Source organism: Phascolarctos cinereus, unplaced genomic scaffold (genome assembly GCF_003287225.1).
Source record: "Phascolarctos cinereus isolate Bilbo 61053 unplaced genomic scaffold, phaCin_HiC Scaffold_5;HRSCAF=322, whole genome shotgun sequence".
Classification (NCBI taxonomy): domain Eukaryota; kingdom Metazoa; phylum Chordata; class Mammalia; order Diprotodontia; family Phascolarctidae; genus Phascolarctos; species Phascolarctos cinereus.
The window spans coordinates 228,436,140-228,462,419 of record NW_027555958.1 but is presented as its reverse complement, the minus strand read 5'-3'; the positions used below and the strand labels follow the sequence as shown (position 1 = coordinate 228,462,419).

Below are 26,280 nucleotides of genomic sequence, written 5' to 3'. Positions count from 1 at the left end.
TTGCTCAGGGTTACAGTGGATTGGAGAGGCTGGGGATGAAATGAGGAGTAAGGGGGAGGCTGTCCTTTTAGTTAGGAACTGAAGCTGGGGCATTCCACTCATCTGTTCTGTGTGCCTTTCTTCTCTCTTCCTCCAGGTATAAAGCAGTATGGCTTATCTTCTTCATGCTGGGGCTGGGCACCCTGCTGCCATGGAATTTCTTTATGACTGCCACCATGGTGAGACTTGGGAGAGGGGGAAGATGGTAGACCAGTTGGCACCATGGAAAATCAGTGTACAGTAAAGTACTTAGAGGAGGAGGTGCTGGAGGGTATGATTTGAGGATGTAGATAGGTGACACGTCCATCCCGGGAGGAGGGAAGTGTTTCTGTCCACCGGGATGGGAGGAGGAAAAGGCAGTGTTGTTGGGTAGTGGAGAGTACCCTGGACGTGGGAATATGGCAACCTGAGTTCTAGTCTTGACTTTGATATCAGAACTTGGTCAAGTTCTCAGAGACTTGGTTTCCTCCTCTGAAAATTAGTGGATTAGACTAGATCAGAGATTCTTTTTTGGTGGAGTGGGGTGGAGGGAGCTAGTCCTTAAGTGACTTGCCTAGGGTCACACAGTTAGTAAGTGTCAGAGACTGGATTTGAATTCAGGCCCTCCTGACCCCAGGGCTGGTGCTCTGTCCACTGTGGCACCTAGCTACCCCTTAGATCAGAGATTCTAACCTGGCCTCCCTGCATTTTTTTAAATAGATATTTTGGTGGCCGTGTTTCAATATAGTTGTTTTCCTTTGTAATCCTATGTGTGTTGTTTTATGAATTTAAAAAAAAAACATTCTTCTGAAAAGATAGAATAGGATTCACCAGGTTGCCAAAGGGTTCCATAACACACAAAAAGGTGAAGAGCCCCTGACCTAGATGGTTGCAAGGTGCCTTCCAAGTATCATATTTCTGTGAATGGGGAAGTTCATTTGTGTGTATTCTCTAAAGTCCTCTGCAATCTCTTGCTGGTGTGGTGGTGACCCCTAGGTTCTTACAATTCTGACATGCTCTACTGACTTGGAAAAAGCTGATTTGAGTTCAGTCTGGGTGATAGACTGTACTTGTAGTCCAATGACCAGCCTAGCTCCTCTTCCCTAGCTGGTGAAACTCATCACCAGCAACCCTTAGCTATAGCCAAGCACAAAGTTGTGTGTTGTAATAGACAGAGAACTGATTTTGAAGTCAGGACGATGGGGATTTGAACTCCACTTCTGACACTTGCTGTATGTGACTTCACCTGAGAGTGTGACTAACTTCAATTCTCCATTCTTCTGTGCAGATAAAAATACAACAGGGCTCTATGGGCCCTTGTCTGCCTGTGGAGACGAGATTAGGAAAGGAGATGGTGTTCAGAGTCTTATAACTTCTGTACAGTCTTTTTTTTTTAAACTAGACCTGTGATTCATTGATTATAGGAATCTTCCTCCGCCCTTGCAGATCCATTAACTCATTTATAACTCAGAGTCTTAGACAGGTACCTGGACACTCAGAGCTGAGGTGACTTGCCTCCAGGGTCCCATAGCCTGTATGTGTCAGAGGGTGGGACTGGAACCCAAGTCTTCCTGACTCAGCTTATCACTCGATACCTCACCATCTCTCTAGACTGCTGGGATTATTAGACTGTGTTTCTTTATTTTTCTTGCCTTTTTTTTTTGACAACATGGCTTGCATGGAAATATGCTTTGCATGTAAAAAAAAAAAAAAAGAAAGAAAAAACCCAGGTGTCAACCGTTGGTACTCTATATATGTGGGAACCTTGCCCAAAGCCCATTGTGAGTCTGGATACACTGATAGAAGAAATGAAGCACACCTCCTTGTTAACCAAGAGGAAGGCCTCCCCTATGTGTTGGGTGGATCATCTTAGAAGGATTTCTGGGAAGGCAGGGAAAAGAACCAAGAAGGCATCGGTGGATTACAATCTGTACTAGTGAAAGGAATAACTGTATAGGTGAATGAAGAGCCATCCAAGAAATATTATAGGATCCTACATTTCAAGCAGTCTTCTCATTTTAGACATGAGGAAACTGAGGCCCAGAGAGGAAGTGACTTGCTCGGGGTCACCCAGGTAGTAAGTGGCAGAGCCAGTACAATGTGTCCAGGTCTTCCTCCAATTCCAAATCTAATACTCTTTCTACTACAGTATATAGCCTCCTTCCTTTATAACTTCTTAGTTGCCAAGATGGCCTTGGGACCAAAGTGTCTTCCTCTTTTTAAAAATTAGTGAACAGTGGCATTTTTTTTTTTTACATATTGATTTGTTGCAAATTTCAGGATTGTGTGGCTTACTAGAAGGTAGCTGCATTCTCATCTGCTTCTGCATTCAGGCTGTTGTGAATGTGCTGAGAGCTTAGATTTGCTAGTATGTCTGTGTGCATGTGAGTACTTTGGTACCTGTGGAGTATTCCTCACTATTCACGTCTCTTCTTAGTATTTCAGAAGCCGCCTGGGCCCACCCCAGAATAACTCGGGTGCCTTGACAGAGGAAAACAGGGACCTCCTTACTGCTACATCATCACCGCCACTGAAACCCACTTTCCTAGACTCCATTTTCAACAATGTCATGACCATATGTGCCATGCTTCCCCTTCTGGTCTTCACCTGTCTCAACTCTTTCCTACATCAGAGGTATTTGAACCCTTCCATGACTCATCTCCTTTCCCTGGTGCCCTAACTCCTTGCTTTAGCAATAGAAAGGGTGATGACCTGCCCAGGCTCACACAGGTCAAGTAGCAGCTCTCTGACATCCATCATCACCCTTTCTTTTTTCCTATGGAATGGCAGAGAGGTGGGAAGCTTCTAGAGCAGAATGTTGTGTACTTTATCCAATGTTGCTGCTGCTACCCTGGATATTTTTGCTCAGTTGTTTTATTTTGTAGCAAGAGAAGGTTCCATCTTAGAAGAGCATTAGAGAGTTTTTCTTTTCCCCAGAAATGCTTATGATAATAACAAATTACAGTTATCCCTTCTACATCACAACTTTTCCCCATTGTGGTTTCAATGTATCATGAGCTGACATAAAAAATTAAATGGGAATTTTGGGGGAGTTTTGCAGGAGCCACAGAGGACACGCAAAGGCCAGCAGACAACACAGAAAAGATTTGGAAACTCAGAAGTGCATAAAATACATTTATTGTATAGTATGGGATAATATCAATGTAGTTTATCTTCTAATACCATAATAATTCAGGCTTCTTCTCTGGTACAAAGGGAGGGCCAAAAAATTTTACACAGATTTTCCACCATTTCCCTAACCCCCTCGATGTGAAAGGGATAACTGTATATCAATAAGATTTTTCTTTTTAGCAAAATGAGGAGATTGGACTCAATAGTAATCATTCCCATTTATATGATGGTTTAAGATTCACAAGCGCCTTATGATTTCATTTAATCCTTACAAGAACCCTATGATTTAGGAGTTATTTTATCTCTGTTTTCAGTATGGGGAAAATTGAGGATCAAAGAATTTAAGTGACACTGTGTGTATCTGAGGCCAGATCTGAATACAAGTATTTTTGACCTGCTTAGTGATCTCCAAGGGGTCCTTCCAGCTTGAAATCCTCTGAGCTTATTCTTTGCCCATTCTCTGCCACACCCCTTTCTTTCCTTCTTAGCTTGTCCTAAATCCTTTGTATCCCCCTCCTCTCTGCTCCATGCCCTGCCCTCCCCTCCCCTATGTGAGCCTGTGAACCTGGGATTCCCCTGTCTCAGCTTTGGGGAGAGGGAGTATGGATTTGACCCACGTTCCTTCCTTTTCTTCTTTCTGCAGGATCCCTCAAGCCCTGAGGATCTTGGGCAGTCTGGTGGCCATCTTGCTGATGTTTGCCATGACAGCTATCCTGGTGAAAGTGAGCCTTGATCCTGTGCCTTTCTTCACGATCACCATGGTCAAGATTGTTATTATCAATTGTGAGTTCTCTGGGGAGTTTTCAGGGAAGAAGAGAGTTGATGAGGGAATCTGAGGGGTTGACAGAGAGCCAGTGGGGACTGTCCTCCCTCCCTCCCTCATTGGTTAATATCTCTTCCCCATCTCTTCATTTCCTGGTCCATATAGAGATAGATAGGTGAATGAATAGATACATAGGTAGAATATTTATGAAGGGCCTACTAGGATGTGCTAAACCCTGGGAATACAGATATTATCAAGCAAAACAATTCTGCCCTCAAGAAACTTACATTCTAAGGGGAGAAGAAGATACACAAAAGGGGAGCTGGAAAGGGTTGGGTGGAGAGGACGTAGTATAGAGTTGGGTGAGAGGTAGTATGGAAACTTAGTTCTAGCCAAGAGGAAGCTAAAGTTCGCTGGAATCCCAAGGGCTGAATCCCACAGCACCCATTTCTCTTTGCAGAGTGGACTCTGGGGAAAGGAGTATCTTTGACCAGCCATTTTTGCTTACTCCCTATAGTTTATTGTTGTTGAATCATTTCCGTCATGTCTGACTCTCCATGACCCTATTTGGGGTTTTCTTGGCAAAGTTACTGGAGTGGTTTGCCATTTCCTTCTCCAGCTCATTTTACAGACGAGGAAACTGAGGCAAACAGGGTTTAAGTGACTTGCCCGGGGTCACACAACTAGTAAGCATCTGAGGGCCGATTCGGACTCAGGTCATCCTCCTGACTCCAGGGCTGGCACTCTATCCATTCCCCCACCTACCTGCCCTCCCCACTGAAAGACCCCAATGTTCGGGTAGTCCACCGACCTTGAGAAACCCTCCCAGGATCAACGCGAACACAACTCCGGATGCAAATAGCAAGAGGTTTATTGAACTTACGAGTACTCGGGCGACTCAGTCACCTAGAGGGACTGGCGCGCCGGGTGGATTCTTTGGTCTCATTTTATAGCAAAAAAGCGCGGGTACAGAAGCGAGGAGCAAGATCATTGGTTAGTTTGAATAAAAACTCCGGTCACGAGAGGGTTCTAGAAACTGCTGAGGGGCACCCTAGAAACTGTTATGAGCTCAGCTATTTCTGGGAATTGTTTGCATAAGTCCGGGGTGGGGACTCAGGTGCATGACCACAGATATCCTGTTTGGCACTCCAAATCTTCCTTGTTTTTCTTGCTCTGACCTTTTACTGTGCCTGGCTGCACCTGTCCCTAAACCTTGGGCCCTCCGGGTAGTTTCCATACTCCACGGAATGATTTCTGCCTCATTGATTTCTGCCTCCTTCATTCCCCCATTTTCTTTGAGGGTAGCTCTAATCATAGAGCAGAATTAAAGGTTATCCTCGTTGTCTAGGGTCTGGTACTTGTGCCTGAGAACCAGAATCCTTACTGCACTAACCCTATCATTGATGAATTGCACTAACTTATTGATGACACAAGGCCCGAGGGTGAGTAACAGAAGGAGGAGTAGCAGGGGACCAGCAAGGGCAGACAGTAAAGTAGTAAGCCAGGGGGAACGGTTGAACCATCCCTCGTACCAACTTAAATTCTTTTGGTGCTCTAACTGCCTCTTATCTAACCTTTCCTTGAGTCTCCTCATGGAGTCTCGCACCGCGCCTGAGTGGTCAACATAGAAACAGCATTCCTCTTTTAGGGCTGCACAAAGGCCCCCTTCCTTCAAAAATAGCAGATCAAGGCCTCTCCTATTCTGGAGCACTACTTCAGACAGGGAGGTTAAGGAATCCTCTAGTTTACTTATGGAGTCTTGAAGGGCCCTAAGGTCTGTATCCATGGCAATCTGGAGGCTAGTCAAACCTTGTTGGAGGTCTATGGGCCCTTTTATTAGGGCGGTCGAGCCGGTACCTATACCTGCTGCGACCCCTAATCCGAGAAGGACAGCCAGGGTGAGTGAGACAGGCTCTCTCTTGTTTCTAGGGTGGGGGGACTCATAGGCCTGTAGCAAGGTACCGTCTGGGTGATAGTAGATGCGAGGGACAAGCTGGATCTGGATACAGAAATCGTTAGACTGGTTGAAGACTGATGTAGAGAGGCAGGGGGTGAGGCCAGAATTACAAGCCCACCAGCTGTGGTTGGAGGGGAGGAGGTACTTGTGAGTATGTGAGGCGTTTAAGGGTATAGTCAGGTTGCAGAGATGTTGGTGAGTAGGAGGTACTTTCCCTATACATAACCCGAGTCCAGAGACTTCAGTGAGGGTGAGCTTCCCTTTTCCTCCCCAGCGACATTGGGAATCTGTGGAGGCATAAGTGACTTGCCCTGGAGTTGCGATTCCTTCGTAATAAGGAGGGCCGAGGGCTAGACAGAGCCAGCAAGACTCCGTGGCCTCCGGGTTGGTGGCATTCAAGGCCAGAAAGGCCCCTTGTACGAGGCCAAAGAGCCGGTCGCCCGTGGTGGGAGATGGAGTACTAGGGGCCGGGGGGCTAGCCTGTACCGTGGGGATAGGGGACGCTGGGGGTGATAGGGTAGGAACCGGCACTCTGGGGAGGAAGGGAATTTTTCTGGGAGGTCCTTGTTCTGCGAGGACAGGATCGGGGCCCACTACTACCGGTGGGGGACTTGTGATCACTAGTCGTATGGTCAACTGCACGCCTGGGTGTCCAGTCACATAGAACCTTAGACCCCAGGTTCGCCCCTGTAGCCAGTTTCGGAACCGTTTGCCAGGCTCGGTGAACTCTATCTTGAGTGGGTTGCACCAACCGGTGCGCTCGCATGTCCCTGTAGGGTGACCCTGGCCTACAGTTATAAGGTCCCACGAGGACCGGGGTTGCCAGTAGGCGGTTCCCGCGGTCTCACAACCCCACTCTTTACAGTACAAAGATTCAAGTCCTCCGCACCTCCGGGCCTCGGACAGGGAACGGCCATCCCGGGGGCACACGTAGAACTGGGACCTAGCAATTCTTGTTCTGGCCCGGGGATAGCTACATCCCAGGGTTCCCCAAGTGATCTGATTATAAGCATGTTCATAGTTTGAATCAGGGGGCCTGGCCTGTTGAGAGGCCGATGCAGTGAGTTCCGGGATGTCCCAGGACTCGAGACCGGCTACCAGCGCGCACACATCAGGCTCAAGAGAGGGCCACCACGTCCAGGGTGGCTCGACTGCTTTCTTTTCCCAAACGACACTTCCCGTCTGGGACAGTACCTGCCAGGTGAGAGTCATGGGTTGGTGAGGGTTGTTATGCTGTTGATTCATTTCGGCGCCGCCGAACACGCAACTTAAGAGGATGATCAGTCTTTTCCAGTTCCCAGGACTCATCGGGTGCCCCAGGTGGCGCGGGTTTGAGATGAGAAGCATGGACCCAGTCGGGTGGTCAGTAGTACCAGGTATGGGCTTTTCCGCCGAGGCTCAAGGCTGCCGGACCGATGACGTCTAACCAGCACTCGGTCACCGACCTGGAACGGGTGGGGAATGGCCACAGTACCAGGCCTGTAGGCTTCTTTTATCTGGTCCCAGATCTGAGTCCTCACAACCTCTAAAGCCTTCAAGTGGGTAAATAGAACGGGAAAAAAATCACCATTAGAACCCACGACTTCCCCAGACGCAAGTACAGGGGGCGGCCCCCCATGAAGAATCTCATAAGGAGTCAGGCCAAACTGGCCAGGGGTATTCCGGGCCCTAAGTAGCGCCAAAGGGAGGAGGGTCACCCAGTCTTTTCCACCGGTCTCTAAGGCCAATTTTGTCAAGGTCTCTTTAATTGTCCTATTCATCCTTTCTACCTGACCTGAGCTCTGGGGTCTATATGCACAATGTAATTTCCAATTAATCCCCAGTTGAGTGGCCAACCCCTGGCTTACCTGAGCAACGAAGGCAGGGCCATTGTCGGACCCGAGTACCTTAGGGATCCCGAAACGAGGTAGGATTTCCTCAAGTATCTTCTTGCAGACGGTCAGGGCTGTCTCTGTTTTTGTAGGGAAAGCTTCTACCCACCCAGAAAATGTATCGATAAACACTAGCAAATATCTATTACCATACCGGCCAGGCTTAACCTCTGTGAAGTCTACTTCCCAATACACGCCGGGTCGATCTCCCCTTTGCCTCCTTCCAGACTCTCGGTAGGTGGTGACTGCGTTAGTTACAGCACAAACCTGACACTTGCTGGTGATTTCACGCACTACAGACTGGAGATTCGGGATGTGAAAACTGGTGCGACCTACAAGCTGGAGAAGCTTGTCTGGCCCTAAGTGCGTGAGCTGATGCAGCCGTTGAATGAATTCCCTTCCCTGGTCAGGGGTGAGCTCTCTCGGCTTGATCTTCCCCCGTGTAGGCTCGAAGTGTTCTTGATTTTTCGTGGTCTCCGTCAGTATTCTGGTTGACTGGGCAGCTTGTTTCGCGGCCTCATCGGCCTTTCGGTTTCCGGTAGCCACAGGGTCAGTCCCTCTTTGGTGGCCGGGGCAATGGATGATAGCGACTCGCTTAGGGAGATGGATGGCCTCTAGCAGGGCCAAAATCTCCTCTTTGTTCTTGATGTCTTTTCCAGCGGAAGTGAGCAGTCCTCTTTGTTTGTATATAGCCCCGTGAACATGAGCGGTGGCAAAAGCGTACCTGCTGTCCGTGTAGATGTTGATGCTTTTTCCTTCGGCCAAGCGTAATGCTTGTGTCAAGGCGATTAGTTCGGCCTTCTGAGCTGACGTTCCCTCTGGCAGGTTGCTCGCCCACACCGTCCGCTTGTTGTCCACAATGGCAGCACCTGCTTGTCGCCTGCCATCCATGATGAAACTGCTGCCATCCGTATACCAAGCGGGTACCCCGGGCAACGGCTGATCTCTCAGATCAGGTCGGGTTCCTGTCTCCTCGGCAAGGATTTCTGAGCATATGTGTATTGGGGTGTCGTCTGACTCTACGGGGAGCAGGGTGGCAGGATTCAGAATGGCCGGGGGCGCAAAAGACACCCTCTCATTCAGCAGCAGACTTTGGTAATGGGTCATCCTGGCATTTGTCATCCATCGGTCGGGGGGCTGTCTCACAATACTTTCCAGGTTGTGAGGTGCAATCACCAACACGTTCTGTCCTAGGGTTAACTTATCAGCGTCCTTGAGAAGGAGTGCTACGGCCGCAATTGCTTTTAGGCAAGTTGGCCACCCACTGGCCACCGGATCTAATTTTTTTGACAGGTAAGCTACCGGGCGTCGCCATGGTCCTAGGGTTTGAGTAAGCACCCCCCGGGCAACACCCTCTTTTTCATCCACGTACAGAGCAAATGGCTTGGTGAGGTCCGGAAGGGCCAGGGCGGGGGCCGATAGCAGGGCCTCTTTTATACGGCCAAAGGCTTCCTGGTGGGCCTCAGTCCAGGTAAAGGGAACCTTTTCTCTCGTCAGGGGGTACAGGGGTGCAGCCAGGGAAGCGAAACCAGGGATCCAGAGCCTACAGAATCCAGCAGTGCCCAAAAACTCACGGACTTGTCTGGGGGTTGTAGGGGTGGGGATCTTCATTACAGTGGCCTTTCGGGCTGGGGTCAGCCATCTCTTCCCCCCTTTTAGCAAATACCCGAGATACGTAACTTCCTCCCGGCAAAGCTGGGCCTTTTTGGCCGACACTCGGTATCCCAACTTACTTAGTTCCTGTAAGAGCCTTCGTGTCCCTTCTTTGCAGTCTCGGTACGTTGGGGCCGCTACCAGGAGGTCATCAACATATTGGAGCATCACTACCTGGGGGTTGAGAGCCCTGAAGGATGCCAGATCCCGGTGGAGGGCCTCATCGAAGAGGGTGGGAGAGTTCTTGAATCCTTGCGGTAGCCGAGTCCAGGTTAGCTGGCCAGTATTGCCTTTTTCTGGATCTCTCCATTCAAACGCGAACAATGGCTGGCTGTTGGGGTGTAGCTTGAGGCAAAAGAAAGCATCTTTGAGGTCTAAAACTGAATACCAGGTGTGGCTGGGCGGGAGGGAACTGAGTAGGTTATAGGGGTTCGGGACTGTGGGATGAATGTCCTGTACTCTTTTGTTGACCTCCCTCAAATCTTGGACTGGCCGATAGTCATTGGTTCCAGGTTTTTTTACAGGTAACAAAGGGGTGTTCCAGGGCGACTGGCAAGGTACCAGAATCCCCAAATCCAAGAATCTTTGGATGTGGGGCCTGATACCCTCCCGGGCTTCCTTGCTCATTGGGTACTGTCGAACAGCCACTGGTGAGGCATCTGACTTCAGTTCCACTACCACTGGTGGGACTTGATTGGCCAGTCCCATACCTGCCTTCTCGGCCCAAACCATGGGAAAGAGTTGGAGCCATGACGGGTCGATAGAAGGAGGGACCGGCTTTTCGTGTAATCGGTATTCCTCCTCCAAGTTCAGGACTAAACACATGGCGGGGCGGTCTTCCCATGTTACCTGTGGGCCCTCTGTGGAAAACTGGATTTGAGCTTTTAGCTTGGTGAGGAGGTCCCTGCCTAACAGGGGAGCAGGGCATTCGGGTATGACCAAGAATGAGTGGGTCACTTGCTTTTGTCCAATTTTCAAAAGTCTCTTGGTGGTCCAAGGGTAAACTTTGCTGCCCGTCGCCCCAGCCACGACTGTCCGTTTGGGTCCCATCTTTCCCATAGGCTTGGTCAATACTGAATGTTCGGCCCCGGTATCAACCAAAAACTCAGTGGGGATCCCCTCCACAGTTAACGTTACCCTGGGCTCGGGGAGGGGGTCCGAACCCCGACTCCCCTAGTCACCCAGGGTCAGGACATTGGTTTCCCTGGCGTTCTTCTTCCGGGGGCACTCCCTTGCCCAATGGCCCCTTTCTTTACAGTATGCGCACTGATCTTTGTCCAGAGGCGGTCTTCCTTCCCTAGGTGCCCTCATTGCCCTGTTGCTCAGATTCCCTGCCTGTCTCCCTCTGGACCCTTTCTCACTTACTACCGCGGCCAAGATTTTGGTCAAGTTTTTCTCCTGGCGCCTGTCACGCCGTCTCTCTCTTTCCTCTGTCTCCTTTTTCTCTCTTTCTTGCTTTTCTTCCTCTGTCTCTCTCTTATGATATACCTTCTCTGCCTCCTTTATGAGATCCTGCAAGGAATGGTCCTGGAGTCCTTCCAGTCTTTGTAATTTCTTTTTAATATCCGGGGCAGACTGTCCGATAAAGGACATGGCCACCGCCGCCTTTTGTCCCTCAGAAGAGGGATCAAATGGGGTATATCTCCTATAAGCCTCCATTAGACGTTCTAGAAAAACGGACGGGGGTTCTGTTGGTCCCTGCAAGACTTCTCTTACCTTGGCCAAATTGGTGGGGCGCCTTGCTGCCCCTTTGAGACCCGCCACTAGAGTCCGGCGGTAGACCAGGAGACGCTCCCTACCTTCAGCCGTGTTGTGATCCCACTGAGGTCGATTAAGGGGGAAGGCCTCATTAATGAGGTTCTCGAGTTGTGTAGGGGCCCCGTTAACTCCAAGGACGTTCTTGCGAGCCTCCAAAAGAATCCTTTCTCTTTCCTCGGTGGTAAAGAGGACTTGCAGGAGCTGCTGGCAATCGTCCCAAGTAGGCTGGTGGGAAAACATGAGGGACTCAAGGAGTCCCGTGAGTCCTGTAGGATTCTCGGAAAAAGAAGGATGATTAGATTTCCAATTATAGAGATCTGCTGAGGAGAAAGGCCAATATTGCAAGGGGACTAAGCCGTTTGGTTCGGCCGGGGGTCCCACGGCCCGGAGGGGCAGGGCCACAGTGGAGTCAGGACCAGTGTCACCCGTAGGACTGCGGGGACGGCGACTCCTAGTTCCAGCGGCCGGTCCCTCAGAGCCGAGTCCCTCAGCCATTAGGCCTGGCGCTGGTCTGGCCGCGTGAGGGGCTGGGGGAGGTGGAGGGGACGTTGGATAGGGCGGGGGTTCTGAGAGGAGGAACAGGCTGTCCGTCTCCGGGTAGATGGGGAGCCGGGAAGGAGCGGACGGCCTCCCCCCGCCGACTTTCGCCCGTTATCTTGACCAGAGGCAACGGCGATCTTGGCTAAGGGTGGCACCCATGGGGGGGGGCTGTTGGAGAGGTCCTGCCAAACTATGATGTAGGGAACCTGGTCCGGGTGTCCTCCAGTCTCCTGGAAGACAATCCTTTTGACTGCAGAAATAATAGAAGGATTAAAAGTCCCCTCCGGTGGCCATCCCACTTCGAACGTGGGCCACTCGGAGGAACAGAAGGTTTGCCACTTTCCCTTTCTTATCTCCACGGAAAGATTGTGAGCCCTTGTCTTCACGTCTTTCCAGTGATCTAGTGTAAGAGAGAGAGGGGTCGACTCACCCTGTCCCATTCTGGGGGTCCCGAAGAGTGGAATTACGACCCAGATAATGATTATTATTGAAATAAAAAGGAAAAAAATTATATGGCGGCGTAGACGTATATTAAAAAGACAGGAAAAAGAGTCAGAAGGTAGGGTATGTCTCTCAAGACAGTGCAACTGTGAGATCAGAAGAGAATTATCCCTTGCCGTGGGGTCCACCAGGCGTCCCTGGTCCTCCCCTGATCCTGGGACGTCTCCCAGGATTGCCGGGCGGTGAGCCCCCGAACACGTCTGTCCGCTACTCACGCCTCGATCTTAGATCGATTAACCCGGAATAAACTGAAACCAAAAATGCGCGCACACCGAATAGACAGTCAGAGTTTTCGGAGTCAGACACAGAGAGAACATAGAGCGATCGCTGGCCAGCTTACCTCCCGTCGGTGGTTCGGCGGTCCTTGGGTGGGAATCTCAGATCCCGGACGAGCCCCCAAATGAAAGACCCCAATGTTCGGGTAGTCCACCGACCTTGAGAAACCCTCCCAGGATCAACGCGAACACAACTCCGGATGCAAATAGCAAGAGGTTTATTGAACTTACGAGTACTCGGGCGACTCAGTCACCTAGAGGGACTGGCGCGCCGGGTGGATTCTTTGGTCTCATTTTATAGCAAAAAAGCGCGGGTACAGAAGCGAGGAGCAAGATCATTGGTTAGTTTGAATAAAAACTCCGGTCACGAGAGGGTTCTAGAAACTGCTGAGGGGCACCCTAGAAACTGTTATGAGCTCAGCTATTTCTGGGAATTGTTTGCATAAGTCCGGGGTGGGGACTCAGGTGCATGACCACAGATATCCTGTTTGGCACTCCAAATCTTCCTTGTTTTTCTTGCTCTGACCTTTTACTGTGCCTGGCTGCACCTGTCCCTAAACCTTGGGCCCTCCGGGTAGTTTCCATACTCCACGGAATGATTTCTGCCTCATGATTTCTGCCTCCTGATTTCTGCCTCCTTCACCCACATTATATCTTCATTTCTCTAATTTTTTGAATTGGGGCCTCCTTAGCCTCCCAGGCCGGGAGAAATAGTCAGTCAGCAAGCATTTATTAAGTGCTTGCTTTGTGTTGGCTTCAGTGCTGAGTGCTTGGAATGCAATACATGCAAAAAAAAAAAAAAAGACAGTGTCTGCCCTCAAGGAGCTTACTTTCTAAAGGTGAAGACTACACTTAAAAGGAAGTTGAAAGACCAAAGTAGGAAGAGCAACATACCCTGAGACATGATGAGAGTGCAGCCTGGTAGGAAAAGAAGACATGTTTGCCTTGGCCTTCCTCCTTGAAAGAATGTGGCCAGCAGCATTCTCACTGTCCTCCAGTCTTCACTACCCCTTGTAACACCCTTCTGGGACTTACTTGCTTTCCCTCAGTCCCCTCTCTACTATGCAGTTCAATTCATTAAATATTTATTTAAGCAGCCACTGTGTGTCAGGTACTATGCTAAGTGCTAGAAAAAGAAAGGCTGTCCGTGCTTTCAAGGAGCTTACAATCTTACTTCCTCTCATCTCATGCCGTTGGCTCCTTTCCATCCCTTTGCCTTATTCCATGTCCTGTGTTCTCCTTAGCATTTGGAGCCATTCTCCAGGGCAGCCTGTTTGGCCTAGCTGGCCTCCTGCCTGCCAGCTACACAGTTCCCATCATGAGCGGCCAGGGCCTGGCCGGAACCTTTGCTGCTGTGGCCATGATCTGTGCCATTGCTAGTGAGTTCACACTACTTATGACTACCTAGGGGTGGAGGGGAGGGGAAATGGCCCTAGGGGATGGGTTAGGGATGGAGGTCCTGCAGGAATCACTTTTCTCACCACTTCTGTGAGTAATTTCCTTTCCCTCTGCCTCCCTAGGTGGTTCAGAACTGGAACAGAGTGCTTTTGGATACTTTATCACTGCCTGTGGTGTCATTGTCATTTCTATCTTATGCTACTTGGTCCTGCCTAGTCTGGTAAGGTAAAGGGAAGAAGTCTGTCCTCTGGCGGGGGCTCCTGAACAATAAACATAGTGTAACATAGTGGAAAAGGAGCTGGATTTGGAATCTATCCACCTGGGTTTGAAATACTGGCTCTGCCACATGAACAAATGACTTCTTTCTCTGGGCATCAGTTTCCTGATCTGTAGTAGTAGAGGTGGTGGTAAAAATAATAACAATAAAAATAAATAGCTAACTTGTATATAGTGTTTTAAGGTTTGAAAAGTGCTTTATGAATATACAAATATTATCTTCATAAAAACCCTGGCAGATAGGTGTTATTATTATCCCCATTTTACAGATGAGGAAACTGAGGCAAACAGAGGTTAAGGGACTTGCCCAGGGTCACACAGCCAATAAGTATCTGAGGCTGGACTTAAACTCAACTTTTCCTGACTTCAGACCCAATGCTGCCTATAAAATGAGGGTGTTGGCGCTGCCTAGGCCCCTCTGTTTTTCTTCCAAGAACTGCGCTCCCCAAAAACACACACACACACAATCCTCCCATTTTAGTACTTCAGGCACCACCTTCTGCTTCTAAGCCAGTGGTGTCAAACTTAAATAGAAAGACAGGATCTCTGCCAGCTGTATGTTATTGGCTTAGAAAGCCACAAATTAATGTTATTTATGTTGTTTATTTATTTTGTTAAACATTTTCCAATTATGTTTTCTTCTGGTTTGGGCCATGCGTTTGACACCTCTGTCCTATGTCCTCCCTATCAAAGTAATTGGCCAATGGGGCAGCTAGGTGGCATAGTGGATAGAGCACTGGCCTTGAAGTCAAGAGGACCTAAATTCAAATTCGGCCTCAGTCACATAACACTTACTAGCTGTGTGACCCTGGGCAAGTCACTTAACCCCATTGCCTGCCCCCCCCCAAAAAAAAAAGACAAAGTAATTGGCCAGTAAACAAATGATCCCAAAGACCTTTCCCTACCATGAGACCTGGAGAAAAGGACAGTATGTTTGTCCTCCTCCCACCCCTGCCCCTGGGGTTCAGGGATACTTATGGTGAGGCTTCCCTCCCTACTACTCCCCAGCTCCTCCAGGTTTTGGGAGGGACAGAGAAGGCATATCGGTCAGTCGCCATGTTTGTTTATTTTTCAGTGCTTATCCATGTAAATAAAGTCTTATTCCCTTCTCCCCCTAAAAGTATAAAATAAGGGGGTTGGGTTAGATCAAGGTCCTAGATCTGTGATCCTAAGGATAGATGACTGAAGAGTTAGAAGTTGGGTGGGGCAGCTAGGTGGCACAGTGGATGAAGCACTGGCCCTGAAGTCAGGAGGACCTGAGTTCAAATCCAGCCTCAGACCAAACACTTGACACTAACTCTATGACCCTCGGCGAATCATTTAACCCCAATTGCCTAAAAAAATTTTTAAAAAAAAGAGTTAGAAATTGGGGAGAAGAATCACAGTCTGAGGTGCCCATTCTCTTTCTTTTTCCCTGCCAGAAATTCTACCAGTATTACCAGCAAGCAAAGATGGAAGCTTTTGGGGAGCAGGAAACCAAAATGGATTTGATTCGAAGAGGTACCTGGGCCCCAGAGGAGTGGGAGGGAGGCAGCTCCAAGGGAATACATACTCAAAGGAGGAAGAGAGAAGTCTTTTATGTGTTAGGTGCTGTGAAGGATACAGAAAAAAATGTGGCCTCTGGGCCAGGTGGTTCAGAAGAAATACAAAATGTGACCGGGCATGGTGGCACAATGGCAGTTTTCTCTGCTGCAGGGAGACTGAGGCTGGTGGGATTGGTTGAGCTCAAGTACTGGATTGTAGAGGGCAAAACTCAGTCTGGTGTCTGCCATAAGTACTGTACCAATATGGTGGGCCCTTAGGGAGTATACTGAGTGTGGTTGTGGGGAGTTGCATCATGCTGCCCAAGGAGGGGCAAATCGGACCACATCTTGAACAGCAGAACAGCAATTGGGTCAAGCCTGTGCGTGGCTGCTGTATCTACTGCCTGGGGCAAGATTGGGAGACCCAATCTTGAAAACAAAGGAACAATAACAAAAAACAAATAAAGACTCTAGATATGGCCTCTGGGCTAGCTGCTATGAGGAGAAATATAAGGTGTGATTGATGTCTGCCCTTGAGAACTTATATCCTACCTGGGGACACAGATTGAATAGATGTGAAATAATTTAGGAAAAAACAAGCACGTGCTGAAAATTGCAGGGTTCGGACTGTCTGTGCAAAGAAGTCTTCAGAAGAAGTAGAGACCTGTGTGAGCTAGGGCCTACCTTGTAAGGTTCAACTCAAATGCTTTCTCCTCCAAAAGTCTTCCTTTGACCAGAGTACTACCCTCACCCCCAAACTCACACAGCACTTTATTTTATGAGCCCGCTGTAGTGTGAGTTCATCATGTAAAACTATGTATGGTTGTGCTTTGCATATATGACACATCCCTGTGCTGTACTGTAACCTTCATGAGGGCAGGAATCTTGTGTTGTCTAAACTTTGTACATCCCCTGGCACTCCCTTAGCAGAGCTCTCTCTGTAAGATGGGACTTCTTTAAAAAAACAATAGAAGCCGTTAGGGCTCCTAAACATCTGTTAGAGATGTTTGTGGTTGTATTGTCTTCTAAGGCCTCTGGGAATAGGTCAGACTTGAAAGATTGGTAGGGTTTAGTTGGAGGAAGGAAGGAAGGATGGAGGGCCTAAGCTAAAGAAACTGAATGAGAAGAGGCAGGAATTATAATAATAGTTCTCACTTATGTAGCATTGTATATTTATTTTTCAGCATCAAACTCCAACTTTGTTTCCCAGCCCTGAGAAATGGGGATGAGCAGACAGATGTGGGGACTGAGGATGAGAGAAGCCTTAAGGGCCCAGAGAAGTGAATCCAGGGCTTCATGAAAGCTGAGACTTGAGTCACACATGGCAGTGGGGAGTTGAGCTGTGGTTGGGAGAGAGGGGAAGTTCTAGAATGTGGATAACACCAGAGGGGGAGCAGGAAAGACTGGGTAGATCTGCAAGGTTGGGCCCCAGTTGGTGGGTCATCTCCATCTACCCCTGGGGCCAGGAGCACCTCCCACAGGATCTTGGGTTGAAGGTGGGCTCTAGGCTCGGGTCAATGAGGGTGGGTCAGAGTTGAAGAATAGAGGGAAGTTAGAATGGGGATGGGGTGGGATGGGGATACTAGAACTTTGGTGGGGAACTAGAATTAGGGAGGTAGAATAGGATGAGGCAGGATATTCAGGATGCAAATCCTAGGTAGGGAAAGAGTGCCAGTAGAGAATACAAAGATATGAGAACTGCTCCCCACCCCCACCCAGCCCCACCCTCTGAGGGATTAGGGGAAGCAGCAGAAGGACCTGGGTCCAGCAAGGTGTGCTCAAAGGACAGCCATAGGGCTGCCATCAACCCTAGGACTGGAGATCACTCAGGTATCTGGATATGCAAAGTTGGAATTGACATAGATGAAGCTCTGGAAATCAACCTGATCAGTGTTGGCCAGGACCTGGCAGTCAGCTGGGTTCAGCACTAGGGCCCAAAGAAGTGAAGAAGTTGTCAAAATTCTCACCACTGCAGCCACACAGCTGGGCTCAAAGGGAGGGGCACTCTCCAGCGCCTCTAGGTCCAACAGAAGCCACATACATGAATGGCAGCCTCCTCATCGGGTCCAAAGCCCACACACTTCCCTGAGTGTTTGCCTCCTGGGACAGTGCCTTTGGGTAGGTGATGATCTGCATCATGATGGCCTGAAACAGCTTTTCTTCTTTTTCTCCACCAAATGGAGGCCATCCCACCAGCATCTCCTCCGGCAGCACTCCAAAGGACCACAAGTTCACTGACTTACCATAGGACTGGTAGGCGATAATCTTAGTGGAGACATAGTCCAAGATTCAACAGAAGATCCAGGTCATGGTCCCAGGGGAGATGACTTCCTTGCACATGCCAAAAAAAAAAAGTCCAGGATCTTGATGTGTCTGGGTGTGTCCAAGATCACATTATCCAGTGTCAGGTCCCTGTAGATGATGCCCTGGTTGTGTGGTAAGATGAAGCAGTTTCCTCAAATAGGACCTGCCCAGCTACTGACTGTGGTACATGAGATCCCTGTAAAACTTGTCCAGCTGCTGAATCCACATTCAGCAGGAGTGAATGAGGTCCAGAGTCGCCCAGTTGCTGAAATGTGGCATGGGAGGTCCCTGCCCATCATGGACTCTATCACAAAGTCTAGTTGGTAACCTAGAAGATGGAAGAGAGTGTAGCTGCTGCCCACCTGCAACGCCCTCCTGCCCAGAGCCAGGATGGGCTTCTTTGGGTTTTTTTGTTTTTTGTTTTTAATTTTTTTTGGATGGGCTTCTTCTTTAGTCTACTGCCTGCACCATCATATACTTCTCCAGGATCTTAATGGCAAACAGCTCATCAGAGACTTAATGTCTTCTCAGCATCACCTTGCCAAAGCTACCCTTGATGAGAACCATGAGGATGGTGAAAATGGAGATGTGCAGGTGGCCCAAGGGGCCAGAGAAGCATCCGTTGGCGTGATGGGGCCCCTCATGTAGCATTTCAGAGGTCAGAAGGGTGATTTCCTTACTACCACAGTGAAAAGTAGGTAGTATTGTTTTTGGACTAGACCTGTGATTGCAACAGTGTTTCTGCTGAGGAATTTCCTTTACCAAAAGCAGATCCATCCTTGCTCTGAAAATTCTTGTCTTAGAGATGTTTCACCTGAGGCACGAAGAGATTAAAGGAACTTGCCAAGGGTCACACAGCCATTATGGGTCATGTGTAAGTAGGACTTTAACCCAGGTCTTCTTGACTTCAAGGCTGGCCAGTGGAATCAACTCAAATAGAAACCTGATCATTGACTTAGAAAACCACAAATTAACATTATCTATGTTGTATTGTATTTTTCAATTGATATTGTTAAACATTTATCAATTACATTTTCATCTGATTCTGGCTCACTCAGGAATTTTGTGGAGGTCCTGCAAGTTTGACACCTCTGCACTAAGCCACACTTCCTCTTGGGTAGTGTTACTGTCTTCGATTTACTTCTGGGGGGAAACAGAAGCCCAGAAAGGAGAAGGGACTTGCCCAAGTTCACAAAAGCAAGGAACCCAAGAACTAGGAGGGACCTCAGTTGGCGGTTAGTCCAACCCATCCTTGTCCAAGAATCCCCTCCACACCACTCCCTACCTTACCCAGTTAGGACTCACATCTGAAAAGTGAGCACTAGGTGACCTAAGAAATCCTCATCCAGTCAATCGTCTTGAGCCTCCTAGTCTATTTTCAAACAGCTCGGATTGTCAGGAAGCTTTTCCTGGCTTCAGATCCAAAACTGACTTCCTGTGACTTCCATCCACTGGTCCCAGTTCCCGCCCTTCAGGTTCAAACAGAACAAGTCTAGCCCTTTACATACTTGGAGATAGCTATCCTCTGTCACCTCTCAGTCTTACCTTCTCCAGGCTATCGACTGATCCTCATAAAGTATGTTCTCCTCTCCTCTCAACCGTCCTCTCCTGGATACACTCCAGCTTGTCTGTCTCTTTCTTAAAATCGAGTGCCCGGAGTTGAATTCAGTGCTCTAGAGATAATGGCCTGGCCAGAACAGAATCGATTGGAACCATCACCAGCATTAGATTGCTAACTCTGTAATGGCAGGCCTTTCTTTGTATCCCTGTCTCCCTTTCCCAACTCCATACATGTTCATTGTCTATGCCTCGAGGCTGGAATGGTTCTCCTTCCTCATCTTGGCCTTCTGACTACTTCAAGTCTCAACTAAAATCCCACCTTCTACAACAGAGAAGCCTTTCCTAGACCTTTTTAGTCACCTCTTAGTGCCTTTTCTCTGTGATTATGTCCAGTTTATCCTGTCTATAGCCTGTTTTTACATCGTTGCTTGTATGTTGACTCCCCGGTTAGATTGGGAGCTCCTCAAGGGCAGGAATTGTGTGTGTGTGTGTGTGTGTGTGTGTGTGTGTGTGTGTGTGTGTCTTTATATCCTCAGTGCTTAGCATAGTGCCATAGTAGGCTTTTAATAAATGTTTGTTGACTTGATTTGGATATTATGTTCCTTTTAGTGCCCAGGATATTATTATCAATCTATGAGCATTTATTATTATGGTTATCCTTTATTATTATATCACATCTTTTTATTGTTATATCAAACTGTTAAATTATAAAAAGGATCAAAGATCTTAGAGCTTGAAGGGATATAGGAAGTGATAAGTGGAAACCTCTTTTTACAGATGAGGAATCTGAGTCCCAGAGAAGTTAAACAACTTGCCTGTGTTCTATAGCTAGTACATATCTGAGGTGGGATTTGAACTCAGGCCTTTGTGTGTGTGGGGGTTTTTTGTTGTTGTTGGCAAGGCAGTGGGGGTTAAGTGAATTGCCCAGGGTCACACAGCTAGTAAGTGTTAAGTATCTGAGGCCAGATTTGAACACAGGTCTTCCTAACTCCAGGGCCAGTGCTCTATCCACTGTGCTACCTAGCTGCCTTGAATTCAGGTCTTTGGGATTCAAAGTCCAGCATTCTATCCACTAGACCATGGAGTCTTTTGACTCCAAATCATATTATCTTTCTACTTTCCCACATAGGAATAGGAGTATAGTATGTTTGTAGGCCACGGAGGAGACTTCTGAGTAGAACAGAGGGTACCTATGGGAGGAAAAATAAGGAGGTTGAGTAGGAAGCTCAAGACTGAATATAGAGGCTATTAAAAGGGAAATGATTTTGTTTGTGATGAAGTAAAGCATAGTAAACATTTGTATAGAGGGGGTGTAGGGGTGGGAGGTCTAGGCCTGTGATTTCATGTCATTTTAATAGGGAAATTCCTTACTGAGGAAATTCTTTGTACTAATTAATTAAGATCAATAACTATACTGCAATGTATGGTCTTAGAGGACTGGCCTAGAGGGAAGTGATTAATAAATTCCCTTCATAAAAGGATTTGTTCTGTGAGGTTTGGATTCAGTCAAAGGGCCACACTCAAGGACCTAGAAGCCCATATGTGGCTTCGAGGCCAAAGGTTGCTCACCCCTGAATTAACCCATAGTCAAAGCCGGTATGTGTTATAGGGGGAACTTGATCCTAGACATCTTGACCAGGACCGGCTTTCTCTTCATGACAGTGAGCTCCCTCTCTGAGATATGACACTTGAAAAATAGTGTATTTCCATAAGGAAATACCTCTTGTAGGGACAGGGTGAAATATAGATTAGAGAAGGGAGCCTAGAAGAGGCAAGAGGCCATTTTAGTGACCCAAGTGATGAGTAGTAGCTCTGAGGTTCTAGGGTTCTTTGTGGAAAGGGAACAGCAGAGAACATGGAGATTGTGTCAAGTGGGACTGTGAAGTGGTTGCCATGTGGGTCCCCGTTGGGACTCTGTCCCAGTGACCTGGGACCTTGCTGATGGCACAGAGTAGAGGTAGGGTTTGGGAAATAGCTTCCACTTGGGAGGAGATGAGGCTAGACAGTGAAAAGAGCACTTGCCCTGGAGTCAGATTATCTGGGTTCAAATTCTGGCTCTGACACTGTTACCTTGGGTAAGGTCCCTGGGTTTCAGTTTCCTCATTTATAAAATGAGGCTTTGGGGGGGGGGAGGTGGCTGGACTAGATGGCCTCAGAATTCCTTTCCAGCTCTACATCTATGATCATATAATACTATGTAAGAGAACAAGTTTATTTTTCTTCTAATTCAGGACCTTTTCATGTATTTATCTTGTCTTCTCCCCAGGAGAGAACTCTGCCAAGAGTGGAGAAGGAGGGATGTCAACGCCCAGCACACATGAGAGGCCTTCCATCATTGCTATCCTCAAACAGGTAGATAGGGATAGAAATCCTGGGTCTTCTGCTTCCATATCCTGTCCTCCCCCTTCCCCATTGCCCCCTTGGCCTTGACCTTTTCTGTTCTCTTCCCCCATCTTCAATCTATGACTTTCACCATTTTTGACTTTGTGTTATTGGTAGCTGGGTCCAGGAGAAAAGAGATTTTTATTTTTATTTTGCTCTTCCCCTGTCCTCATCACTCCACCCCCCTCCCCGACACACATCCAAAAATGAGACTGAACTGCCATCCCCACATCTATCCCCCCACCTATTCCAGTGCGCTCTGGAGGAAACCACCCCCTTTTCTTCCAATTCCCAGATCTGGGTTCTGGCATTGTCTGTCTGCTTTGTCTTCACCATCACCATCGGCGTGTTCCCTTCTGTGACCGCTGAGGTCCAGTCCACCATTGCAGGGACCAGTGACTGGAGTGAGAGCTGGAGGGCAGGGTGGGCAGGGAAGGATTGGGTGTGGAATTGGAGCGGGGAGGGGGGGGGCCTGGAGAATAAGGGAGGTAAAAAGAGACATTCACAAGGATTTGGAGGTCTTTAGAGTACCAAGTTTATGACCCCTTTCCTTTTGAGATGATAGGGAACTGGGTTGGTGGAGGGAAGACTGGGAAACCTGCTTGTGTCAATTGGGTCAATGACTTTGGGGGGTCAGGAGGGTGTCCCTAACCCTTGTCTCCCTGTTCCCATCTTTTTATTCTGTTCTTGTATCAGCTCCCTGAAGGTAAAAAGCAGGATATATCATACGGTTGGAGAAACAATGAGCTTAGCAGAGGACAGTGACTTGTTTCAGGTCACACAGAGATCAGAGTTGAGACTAGAATCTGTGTCCTGCCTCTTAAGCCCACCACCTCCCCACTTTGGGTCTCATACCCTGTACCTTCCCTAATTTGAGAATTTTTCACTGCCTCACTTCCAGAAAAGTATTTCATTCCTGTCTCCTGCTTCGTCACTTTCAATGTCTTTGACTGGGCTGGCCGGAGCCTCACTACTGTCTACATGTGGGTAAGCAGAGCTTGTGGGGGTGGGGATGTTGTAAGAGTCCCTACAGGACTTTGTTTGACAATGGAACAGTAAATAAAGCATGGAGCTATTTATGGGAAGGGGATCTAAGCTGCCCTCTCCTGCTTTGAAACTGGCCAACCCAGGAATGTGTGGTGGGTGGATCTAGGGTTTGGGGTTTCTGGTCCAGCTTCCTGGACTAGAAGCTTTTAGAGATGTCCCAGAATAGAGTGCTCCTGTGTGTGTGTGTGTGTGTGTGTGTGTGTGTGTGTGTGGTCGCGTGTGTGAGAGAGAGGAAGAGAGATCTGTAGACATGTGATCACTTGTCCTTGCTTATGGGTGTTAGTGGGCCAGGGACCACATTGACGCACATGCTGCACCCCAAATCTGGGATCCTTCTCTGCTTTATCTTGCTGTTTAGAATCCCTGATTTATCTTTGTGCCTCCAGGCCAGGAGTTTAATAAATGTTCATTGAGTGATTGATAAATGTTAAATGAATGAATGAATGAATGAGTGGTGAGTGTAGGGACCCTCTTTTAGGAGAGGACTCTCTTTTTGTGGGGCAGGCAGTGAGACAAAGGACCTTTGGGGGGCCCTTTCTTCACAGCCTAAAAAGGACAGCCAATGGCAGCTTCCTGCCCTGGTAGTGGCAAGGATTGTGTTTGTGCCGCTGCTGATGCTATGCAACGTTCATCCAAGGAAGAATCTGCCTGTGATCTTCCACCATGATGCCTGGTTCATCGTCTTCATGATATTCTTTGCCTTCTCCAATGGCTACCTCGCTAGCCTCTGCATGTGCTTTGGCCCCAAGTGAGTGAGCAGGGCATGGGGAGGAGAGGGGGAGGGCTGGTTCTGGGCACAAGACTTCTGGGGCAGTGCCCTTAGCTAGCAGGTAGGATGGCCCAGGGACTCAGTATGTCCTTTGACCAGTGAATCTGATATAAGTCGTCATCCTCAGCATGTCCATGTTCAGAGTTCTGAGTTTGGCATGTCAGAAGGTGGGGTAGAGAAACGGGGTGGGGGGGTGGAGCTAATCCTTTTGGTACACCTGAAAACCTCAGTCTCAGTGGAGGAAGACAACCGCCTCCCTCTAGGATTAAGTGTACCTAGAGCCAAGGTCAGGGTGTGAAGAAATAAGGACAGACAAAGTCTGAGACTGGGAAATTTGGTGAACAGTTAGAGAGATTTGGGTACCCATTAGCCTCAGCCAGGGGGAGTGCCCAGCACTGTCCTGCCTTGCCCTTCTTACATGGCTCTTCTGGCTACCCTTCCCTAAAGATTTGCCCACCCAGCATCCTGCATTCAACCTGCATCCTCAGAATATATTTCCCTAGATCCTCTGCAGCTCTGGTTGCTAAAGGCAGGAAGTAAGCTAGCTTCCAGTTTGGGATTCTGGGAAGTGTAGTTTGTTTGCTGTAGGACATTTCACAGATGATGTTCAGGGTGCAGTTTCAGGTGAGTGGGGTATCATAGGCCCCATTCAGGACATGGGCCTGAGCAATGAAGGCTGGAGGTGGAGGAGCCTCCTCCTGAGGGGGAGAGGAGAGAATGATGGCTCAAAGGCCCTAAAGGATGCTGGGGATGGACTAGTGGGAATGCTTTGCTGAATGGGCTATGTGAGTGTTAGAGAAGAAGCCCTGGGTTGGGGACCAAGTGGGGAGGGTATGTGTGCTGGAGTAAGGAAGGGAGAAGAGCTATGGGAGAGGTGCCCTAAGCCAAGCCAAAGGGCCAGGACACAGTTATCCTGAATCTGGAGGAAAGCACGAAGTGTACATTTTTGGAAAAATTACTGGATTTGGAGTTCCAAGGATCTGGGTTCAAATCTCACCTGATAACTTATTACCAGTGGTCAAGTCACTTTTTATTTCTCTGGGCCTTGGTTCTCTCTTCTGAAAAAGGAACTGGTTCTTTCCACTTCTAAATTGATGAACTTCTTATCTTTGAAAGAGTGAGTAGAGTAGATGGAAAGAAGTATCCAAGGGTTTGGGAACTGAGTGTCGTGGAGTCTGGAAGGGGGTACTGGATTTCTCTGGGGAAGGGGAGGAAGTCTTGAGTCTGGAGAAGAGATTGCCAGGTGCAGGAGTCTTGGAGTAACCTTGCCTTTTGTCCTGTCTTCCCCCAGGAAAGTGAAACCTTCAGAGGCTGAAACTGCAGGTGCAATCATGGCCTTCTTCCTCTCCCTGGGCCTGGCCCTGGGTGCCTTATTATCCTTCTTGTTACGGGCTATAGTATGACCACTTTGAATCTTCCAGCCACCCTCCCTGCCCTGCCTCATCCACTTCTGACCTCTGTTTTCTCACTACCTGTGCTGGGGATGGAGGGCAGAATTCCTTCTTTGGATACTGGGAGCCAAATAGCTAGAGCTCTCATCCTGGAGAAGGGGTCCCAAAGGACAGCACAGAGGTCAGTAGCTTCCTGCAGTATTTGATTGACTGACTGATGGAACCCATCTATCGGCAAAACAGTGTTTATCCCCCCTCACAGCTCTGTGTATGTCTGTCCATCCCCATGTCCATCCCTCTGTATGTCTATGTCTGGTGTCAGGGGGCCAGGTGGATGAGATGAAGCATTGCTTTAAGGTCATATTTTTTCTGGCCATGTTTTTCCATCATCCAACCCCAGCACTTTCCCTGTCCCTAGCCTTTCCATGTAATGTCTCATGTACGTGCCATTTATTGCCTTTTTTATACTCAAGACAGAAGCCAGGTGCCCCTCAAAGGCATCAAATAAATCATTGAGGATTTTTTTTTTTTGCTCAGTGTTACTCATCAACTCCATTCTGTGGGAGGGGTGGATGGTGGAAGGGGAGAGGACTGAATGGGCCTGTTGTGGTTGCTTGGGGTGGATATCCTAAGGAGAGAGTGTTCCTGGATGATTGTGGTAGGGACAGGGCCGAGCTACACAAAACATATTTTTTGCCTTTATACATATGTGAGGAGTGGGGCAGTAGGGGAGCACCAAAGAGAGAATGGAGGAAATCCAGTGTGGTGTGTTAGATTAGCTCAGGACTTACAGCTAGGGGACCTGTATACTAGTCCTGAATTAGCTGGAGGGCCTAGATGATTGGGGCCCTCCATTCCCCCTCCATGGGTCTGTTTTCTCCTCTATTAAATGACAGGGTTGGACTAGATGACCCTTCCAGTTCAATCTCCCCTCCTGACATTGTAACTGATGTGCTCCCAGATGGTGCAGGAGGGGAGGGATGGACCTAGAGCCCAAGGCCCTCGGCTTTGTCCATGGAGAGCAAGAGACTTGAGTCAGTAGACAAACGTCTATTAAATGTTTATTCTGGGCTGTGTATTGCCCATTCCCTTAAGGGAATACTGGGAGTGATATCAAGTCCTAGTATCACAGCTCTAAGGATAACGAGGTGGAACAGTGGAT

The 26,280-nt window shown here is 48.5% G+C and overlaps 1 protein-coding gene and 1 long non-coding RNA gene across 7 annotated transcripts in view; one reads left to right on the top strand and one right to left on the bottom strand.

The window, feature by feature from the left end:
• SLC29A1 (solute carrier family 29 member 1 (Augustine blood group)) overlaps positions 1–25,642 on the top strand; it is a 39,696-nt gene extending 14,054 nt beyond the window's left edge. For 5 of the 6 annotated variants that reach the window (XM_020993889.2, XM_020993891.2, XM_020993888.2 and 2 more), the window contains 12 exons: positions 137–218; positions 2,456–2,652; positions 3,794–3,933; positions 13,713–13,847; positions 13,989–14,086; positions 15,564–15,642; positions 19,028–19,204; positions 21,796–21,881; positions 22,207–22,315; positions 22,813–22,898; positions 23,504–23,706; positions 25,019–25,642. In XM_020993889.2, the coding sequence (XP_020849548.1) occupies positions 137–218; positions 2,456–2,652; positions 3,794–3,933; positions 13,713–13,847; positions 13,989–14,086; positions 15,564–15,642; positions 19,028–19,204; positions 21,796–21,881; positions 22,207–22,315; positions 22,813–22,898; positions 23,504–23,706; positions 25,019–25,130 (1,504 nt within the window). In that variant the 3' untranslated portion in view covers positions 25,131–25,642. The remainder of the gene's footprint in view (positions 1–136; positions 219–2,455; positions 2,653–3,793; positions 3,934–13,712; positions 13,848–13,988; positions 14,087–15,563; positions 15,643–19,027; positions 19,205–21,795; positions 21,882–22,206; positions 22,316–22,812; positions 22,899–23,503; positions 23,707–25,018) is intronic. The other variant, XM_020993892.2, reaches the window with a different exon arrangement.
• On the bottom strand, positions 7,358–13,104 carry LOC144457586 (uncharacterized). Its single transcript, XR_013487014.1, has 2 exons — positions 12,534–13,104; positions 7,358–7,402 (listed from the first exon to the last, which is right to left on the bottom strand). It is a non-coding gene; the product is annotated as an uncharacterized LOC144457586 (long non-coding RNA).
• Positions 25,643–26,280: the final 638 nt, after the last annotated feature.